The following is an 8386-nucleotide window of genomic DNA, read 5'->3' as shown; positions in this document are numbered from 1 at the left end:
TTAATTTGCACCTTTCCAACTGAGAAGCAATTACAGCGTAATGATACATATAAATAATGTGTCAAAAATCAGCAGATAAAAAAAAAAAAAAAAAAAAAAGGGCAGAAGTAACCCACTGCGTTCATATTCGGACCATTGTCTTCCTGTTCCTCTTCCTCTGAGGGAAGGCTAGGTTCCGCCCTCTCAGATGTAGCGGGGATGCTGTCCCTCTGGGAGCAAAGTGGCCAGGATCAGGAGATTGTTTACTTACTTATTACCCCCCCACACATATGTGTGTGTGTGTGTGTGTGTGTGTGTGTGTGTGTGTGTGTGTGTTATGAGACAAGGTCTTATGTAGCCCAGGCTAGCCTTGAGTTAATTACGATATCCAAGGATAACTTTAGATTCTTGTCTCTCCTTCCTCTGCCTCCCAAGTTCTGAGATTCCAAGTGTTCATTTTAGGCATCAGACCCTGACCCTTAAAGATCGAAGGCAACTTTCCCAGAGAGGCCACATGAAGCATGAAAGAACATAGAACTCTGAGTCATCCATCCCGATGCGTACTCTGCCCTCTTCGGCATCCCTGTGTGGCTGCAACCCGATCAGTTTACCCACAGGTGAAATGGGTCGTAGGAACAGTGAGGACTAAGTGAGAAAGACGCATAAAACAAGGTCATGCGTGCCATGAACCAGCTCAGGAAGGCCATTCCATCTCCCATCTGCCACCCCTTCCAGGGCACCTGCCTTGGAGCAAGTGTTGGCAGTCTACAGTGTGACCACATTCATGGCTGCATCTGGCTGCACTGTGTGCGCTGGTCTCCAAGTCTCTACCTTGTCCTCCCTTCTCAATTCTTAAATTGGCTCTGCTCTAATCAAGGGAACAAAGGCTAGGGAAGCCATCTGCCCCCTTCTTTAGAGTATGGGTATTTGTAGCATCTACACATAAGGCTGAGTCATCTGGACCAGCCCTCTGCAGCTTGCCCTTCAAGGCGGAGAATTAGACAATAGCTAAGTAGCATGGATGTAAGACTAGATTTTAAGAAATCAGGGATGAGAGCAGCAGATAATGAAATGAAGAATGGTGAGCTGGAAGAGCAGGGACGAGCACCCTGAATAAGCACCTGCACATCCCAACTGAGCATGTCCAGAAGCTCCTGTTGAGCAGGAGGAATTCGTAGGAAGGTCTCCAGACAGCCTAGGACTGAGCCCTGCAGATACCTAAATGGCAAGCTCCCGGGCCAAGGGGCCTCCCCAGAGATAACCTGCTAGATGGGTGGAGCCAGAGGGTGGGCGGGGCAGCACGCAGGAGGTGGAGCTATCAACCCCAGAGCCAGGAAGGAGCAAGGGACAGAGGTTGGAGGGAGGAGGCTGTTTTGGAGGTCCCTGGAGTAGAAGGATAAAGAAGAAGGGAATCCTTGAGAAGGAGAGAACTAGAGGCTTGAGGGAGCAGGTGCCACTGAAGGGGTCTTGCCTGAGGAGCAGAGTATTGCCTTTCAAAACCATGAAGGGGAGGGGGGTCGCGGCTCAGAAGTCACATGTTTGCCTAAGTCCCAACCCCAGTACTGCAAAAACAAACAGGCAAGGAAAACATCTTCCTCACACTGGCCTGGAACAGGTCCAGGCCTGCAGCTGTCAGCTCGGAGCTCAGGGGAAGCTTTCAGCCGCCCACCCACAGGGCTCAGCCTCTAGGTCTGGAAAATTGACCTTGGAAAGGGCAGATGCTTGTCACTGCTAACCCAGGATGGCAGCGCTGCCCAGCTGCAGAGCACGCTCTCTGGCTTCTCTAACCCTACCCCAGCCTAACACCCACAGTGCAGGCTACATAAGCTTGGGGGAGGGAGTGGCGGCGCCTGGAACGGGGAAAATCAGCTGTCTATAGAAGAGGTTAGAGGAGACAGCAGAGAAAGGCGGAGCCTGCTGCTGTCCTGTACAGGCTTTTGCCTCCATCTGCCCTACATCCCACCCCTCTGTGCAGCACTGGGTTACCTTCTGATCATTCTCACTCAGCCTCATGTTTCCAATGCTGGCTCTGCCATGGATTCCTTAGAACCACCTTTGGAGGCTCCCTCTTCTGTCCCTCGGTGCCTCTTGCAAACTGAGATAATATGTCCTGCCTAAAGAGAGTCTTACAGTCAGGAAAATGAATACCATCACTGCTCAGGCAGCATGCTGCTGCGGACAATACATCGTAGATATCGTTTAGGTAAGATGCTCACCTTGACTGAGAAGAACGCAGGCAAAGTCCAGGGCACTTGGGTCCCATCCCTCTCCCTGCCCTGCCTTGCCACCTGTGGGACCCAGGATGATGTTTCTATACCCTTGTCAATGACTTGTCTGAGATTCCCAACACACCTGCCTCTGAACACACTTGTTAATAATTACCCCACCCCCTTACCTTCCCAAATGTCTGAGTGGAAGGCAGATGATTCGGTGTCTCTGCCATTAGATGACCATGACAGTGCCACCCTCAAGGGCTTGGATGAGAACAGAGATGTGTGCCCCCTTACCATCAGGTAGCCTCTGGGAATCTTCACACACATCCTGCCTGTAGCCAAGTTAGCAGAGATTTGCATCCTATGACAGCCAGTCACACAGACACCAGAGCCTGGGAGCAATGACAGCATGCTATGGAATGAGGACAGGCAATTCTCCAGCCAGCTGGGGAATTGAGCCTCTGCCCTACCCAGGTCCCTGTTGAGCCCCTCACCAAATGAATGCCTGTCCACCTGGCCCAGCCCTCCTTCCTCTGTCTGTTGTTCTCTCTTTCTCTTAAGTAGACTAATTTAGCATCTTGGGATTACTCACAGCTGGGTTGCTTTCCTCTCTAAGCATTTAGGAGCTGATTAAACTGAGATCTCACCAGGGTGATGGGGTCTCTTGGCTGATTCTGGGGAGTCTCTGATGCTCTGCTGTAAAGCTGGGACAGTAGATCACTGGGTGTTACAGCAGCAGGTGAAACAAGTGTCAACAGGAACTCAGGACAGGGCAAGTCCGTGTGGGCTTCATTCAGTCTTGGGCAAAACGGGACCTGGAAAAAGCCAGGATGGGCTTCCACAGAAAGGACTTAAAACAGGTTTCCTTGGGAGACTCCAGGAGATAGCAGCAGTGGGCACCAGGTCAGAATAGAAGGTACCCCAAGGAGCAATAGGCCCCTACCAAGGAGTTCTGGGAAGCTACAGGGAAAACACATCCCACTGGCAGGACTTAGGCCAACCTTCTTCTGGGGCAAGATATCCTATCCCTCTGCCTCGTGGGAAAACGGCCAATCAGCCAGGGAACCACAGGCAAGTGGAGGTGTCACAGACACCCTGAGATGGGGGGGAAGTTTAACAGATACAGCTAATGCCAGACCTGGCTCCGCCTCCTGGGTCCAAGCAGGACCTTCCTGGGCCAAAGGTGCTGTTTCTTCAGAGCTAGGCTGTGGACATTCCACTCAAGAAGCATCTCTCGTGGGAGCTCTGTCATTTGTGTTCACTGAGCGAATAACCAAACACATCCATTCTGCAGCCTTGGAGACCAAGCCCTAGGTGTAGGATGTGATCGTCTCAGTTGACCCTCTTCCAAGGTTGACTTTCAGTTGCAGTACATTCCAGGTCGCGTCCCCTACACCACCCTCACCCCACTGCATGATGTCCTCTCTTTTGTGCTCACCTGAGAAGTAAAGTATCCCAGGAGAACCTGCGTCTTCCATGTTTACTGAAAGATGAGCTCCACCCTAGCCATGACTGGGGCTTGTTCTGATAGACTTTGTGTTTCGTAGCCGACTCTTTGCCACTATAATGTGGTAGACCTTACCTTTAACTAGACTGAATGGGGCCAGTTTGAACTCCCGTGGCTCATTTCCCTTGAGGCTTCAGCAGGAGGTTCTGGAGGCCGATGTTTCAGCCTCAGCATCACTTTGGAGTGGTGAACAGAGAACTGAGAATGGGCACATGCTAATTGGCAGCAGGGAGGGGAATGCCATTTCTCTGAATGACTGATCCAAGTTGGGATTGCTGCACCTCCTCTGTGATGACCCAGGGGGCCGTGAAGCACTTACCAATACTTCCCACCTCCACCCCACACATACGTCAGGGTTCTCAACTGCTTCTTTCCCACTGATGTCCCTGTCGAACTCCCTACTCTCCCTCCAACTGACCCTGCAATACAATAGTCCTTCAAGAATGGCTTGTGCGGGCCACCTGCAGGGCTGCCCCAGCCTACAGGTATGCCCCTGTGGCAGCCTGCTCAAATGGACCCCGGATAGGATTTATATACAGTTTTGGGGGTGATTCAGGGATCGACAGCAGGTACCTCTCATTGGCTTGGACTGAGAGCTTGGGGGAAACCTTACTTGCATGTGAGGGCTTGGTGCTGCTCCTGTGTGACTGATAGCCACACACCTCTCCTGTGGGGGTCTGTGGGGGCGGTAACTTTGACTGAAGCCAGGGGTCCGGGAGACATAATCGAACACCTTCGGTCCCATGTAGGTAGAAATCACCACCCATCGGGTCCCAGGGGTTCCAGACCTTTGCTCAACTGGAGACCAGGCTGTCTGTGTGCAGCCCACTGCTCCACAATGGGCTGTGTTATATTTTCCACCACTCTGACGAACAACTGGAAGGATGTATTTAAAAGATCATTCTGGCTCACAGTCCCCGAGGGGTATGGGTCTATAGGTCACAGCAGGTTTTCTGGGCCTGCCTGGTCTGAGGTATAGTACCACAGAGGACTGATGAACAGAGCTGCTCACTCTGTGACAGACAGGAGCCAGAAAGAGAGGAAATGGCCAGAAATAATGCCTATCTTTCCAGGGTACGTCTTCAGTGAAGGCTGAACATCATGGAGAGAGGATAGGGTAGAGATGCTTTATCTGTCACGGACAGGAAGGAGGAAGAGAATGGAGAGAGAGAGAGAGAGAGAGAGAGAGAGAGAGAGAGAGAGAGAGAGAGAGAGAGAAAGAGAGACTGTGAGACTGTTCCCTTTCAGGGCATGCCTTCCCCTCCTCCAACTACCACCACAAAATGATGAATCTGTTGATGATGTTGGAGTCCTCATGAGCTAGTCACATCTGAAGGTTACACCCACCAGCTAGAGGGCCAGTCTTCAGCTGTGAGCCTTTCCGGTGACACTTCATATCCAAACCTCAAGTGTCCTGATTTGAAGACAGAGTCTCAAGCAAAGGCTGCAAGGTGGTGAGGCTGGGCAACACGCAGGGAGCTGGAGTCCATTAATTGCAGTTTAACCCAAAATAAGTTTATAAGATCATGACCCAACTCTAAATGAAGCTGCATCTGCAGTCCACCAGTGTCGGTTGCTTTGAGTGTCATGCAGGTCCATGCAGTACTGTGTCCGTGCTAGATCTCAGCCTACACTCTGTTCCTCCTTCGACTGGGTCAGGGAAATGTTTGTGTCTCTGGAGCCCAGGGCTGAGCGCTGCTAAGAGCACCAGCTCTCCCTCGTGCAGGAACAGCTGCTGCTGCCTAGACAGCATCCTTACCTTATGGCAATCCAGGGCCTGACTATGGATGCCGTGTTGGAGGTGAGGTCTGCTCAGGGGTTCATTCTTGTCCCATTTCTCCCCGCACAGGTGGGATCCCGTTCATCCTGACCGGAGAGTTCTTCCAACAATCAGAGCGGCCGGCAGCCTTCATTATCGCAGGCACAGTCAACTGGCTCTCCAACTTCGTTGTAGGGCTCCTTTTCCCCTTCATCCAGGTATGCCTGTCAAGGGAGCCTGCAGCCATCGCGTTGCCTGGGCACTCTGAGATGTGATGAAATTTGTCTGGCAATACTCTGATCGATCTCTCTCTCTCTCTCTCTCTCTCTCTCTCTCTCTCTCTCTCTCTCTCTCTCTGTCAATTCATGCTCTCATCCTAAGGAAAGATGAGTATGTACTTTGACTAAGATTCTCTTCTCCTTCCTGCCCCTCCTCCTTCTCTTCCTTCTGTCCCTCTTCCCTCCCTAACCTTCCTTCTTCCTCTCTCTCCTTCCTCTGTATCCCTCCTTTCTCTTATACCTCCCTCCACCTTCCTTTCCACTCCTCTCCCCTCCTCCTTCCTTTCCGGGAGCTAGCCATGTCTCCTGAAGAATGGCTCACTTACTGGTGAGTGTGTGCAGGAGTCCTAGATTGTGTCTTGAACCTATGACTTACAGATCACTTTTGCAATGTACTCACCACTGTCCTACACACACTCCAAGCCTCCCAAAGAAAACAGCGATTGGTTGGGAAATGCCTACATACTCTGGAACCAGATGCACATGCACTAGCTCACTTAGTAATTCAACATAGGGTTTGCAGTGTTTGGGGCAACAAAAATGAGTGGGCCCCAGCCTGTGGTTCTGAGGCCTGTGGGTGGCTGGAGGTGTGGTGGTCCTGAAAGAATCTTAAAGGAAGTGACCTTGGAGTAGAGACATGAGAAAAGTAAGAAACAAGAGAGTCTGGGAAATGCAAAGTCCAGGCTAGTGTAAAAGCAGTGCAGAAGCCCTGAAGCTGGGTCATACTTGGCCTGGGTGGAGGTGGCGGGGCAATATCAGGACCAATATGGCAGCAGCAGGGACAGGCAGATAGCTGTCTGAGTGGAAAGTGAGCCCACGAAGTTATGCCTAAGTTAGAACATGAAAGACAAGGACTTTGCAAGGGTTCTGCACAGAGACAGGGCCCAACAGTGTTCAATAAGAAGGTGAAACGTCCCTGCTCCAACACCGCCCAGTGTTCCCTGATGCCCATATGACACAGGGATGTCCACCTCCAGAAGGTGAGACAACATCCATCACATACCTCCAAGAGACAGTCTGCCATCTCTTCCCAAAGGGCGGTTCCTCCCTGAGCCACTGTTCTAAAAACTGATCAGTGCCTCTTAATTTGCTAGGGGCAGCCAAGCATGCCCCAGCCATTCTCCTAGTCCAAGCCAGAGGAGCAAGAAGGCCCTGTCCCCAGCCCGCCGTGCCTAGACTCAGCACAGCTGCAGACAGATGAGGCAGCTACTTTCTCCACAGCTGCTGACCAGTCCCTCTGTGCCACAGCACCCCCCACGCACACACCAGGCATGGCTTCCCTGGCCCTGTCCTCCCTCACAGCCCTCAGCTGGACTTATTCCTGATCCTCTGACAGACAAGTCCCCTGAGGCTGGGGAACAGGTGGTTATCCCAGGCTCCACAGGACCCGACGCTGCCTGCTTCTCTCTGGACTGGTCTGCCATGTATTGCAGCCTCCTCTACCCAGCAGCTAGAAAATGGGTGCAACCATGCAGCTCTCAAAATATAGTTGGCTGCATTTAAGCAATGCCTTCCCATCTCAGGTGCTACAAACCCCCTCCATGAGTCACAGAATACAGTGTCCCACACTCAGCACTCCCCTCCTCGTGGTCCCTCCACAGCTGCAGCCAGGACATAGCAAGCTGGGTTTTCAATTGACTTCACGTTTAGTGAGCTTTTCCTGTTTGGTTAAAAGCTAGCAAGCAAGGCCTGGAGTCAGTAAGGCATCCGTTACATGGAGACAATTAACTTGAAGTTGCCTGTCACTCCTCTTTTCCACTCCTTTGCAACTGAGCCTTCCCAGGTAGACTGTCCGGGTCTGGGAACCGGGTCCCTGTCCTTGTCACTTGGGGGAGAGCAGAGTAGAAGACCTGGTGGATACTACAGTACTAATGCCATTGTGCCAGACTGGGAGTGAGACGCATCCACCGGCCCAGTCACACACACACATCTTGTAAGCACTTGTTGTGTGTCAGCAAATGCTCAGCCAGGAGGTACAGCCTGCAGCAGGACTTCTGGGAGATTCCAAAGGTCACCCCTGACAGCACATGACCGAGCCAGAATCTGAACCCGAGTTCTTTATCCTCACCTGTAAGATAAGGAGAGAAGGAGATCTCTGGCATCCAGCAGATCACCCTACTGTAAAAGCCCACTTCAACTTGAATTGAGTTTTAATTTATCCAAAAAAAAAAACCCACTTATGGATACAGATACATATTCACACACAGAGGGAGTCTCTCCTCAGTGTCTTCCACAGAGTTCTGTGGTGTGTGTGTGTGCGCGTGTGTGCTTCTGCGTTCGCTGGAGAGGGCTCCAGCTGACTCAGGGGCCACTTGACCTTTCTTTCACATCACTCAGATTTGCAAATCACTTCCCAACTGCACATCCCTCCGGTGGCATCACGGTGCAGCCCCTCATCTGACAGTCTCCCATGCGTCTGGGGGCCCAGATTCTACAGTCATTCTCATTCAATGCAGTTATCCCAGCCCACTCAGCTGGCTCACGGAGGGAGCAATGGCCACCCATGAGGCGCTGGCTACCCATGAGCTCACTCAGCAGCCAGACTCTAGAGGGGACATTCTTTTTTTTTTTTTTTTTTTTTTTTTTTTTTTTTTTTTTGGTTTTTCGAGACAGGGTTTCTCTGTATAGCCCTGGCTGTCCTGGAACTCAC

General features: G+C 51.6%; 1 protein-coding gene across 3 annotated transcripts in view; it reads left to right on the top strand.

Moving 5' to 3' along the window:
- Slc2a9 (solute carrier family 2 member 9) overlaps positions 1-8386 on the top strand; it is a 124505-nt gene that overhangs the window by 105136 nt on the left and 10983 nt on the right. For all 3 annotated transcript variants that reach the window (XM_021211027.2, XM_029545481.1, XM_021211028.2), the window contains one exon: positions 5549-5676. In XM_021211027.2, coding sequence (XP_021066686.1) covers positions 5549-5676 — 128 coding nt within the window. The remainder of the gene's footprint in view (positions 1-5548; positions 5677-8386) is intronic.

Source organism: Mus pahari, chromosome 13, assembly GCF_900095145.1.
Source record: "Mus pahari chromosome 13, PAHARI_EIJ_v1.1, whole genome shotgun sequence".
In the NCBI taxonomy this organism is placed as follows: Eukaryota; Metazoa; Chordata; class Mammalia; order Rodentia; family Muridae; genus Mus; species Mus pahari.
Note: the sequence above shows the minus strand (reverse complement) of the source record. Positions and strands in the feature narration are given on the sequence as shown.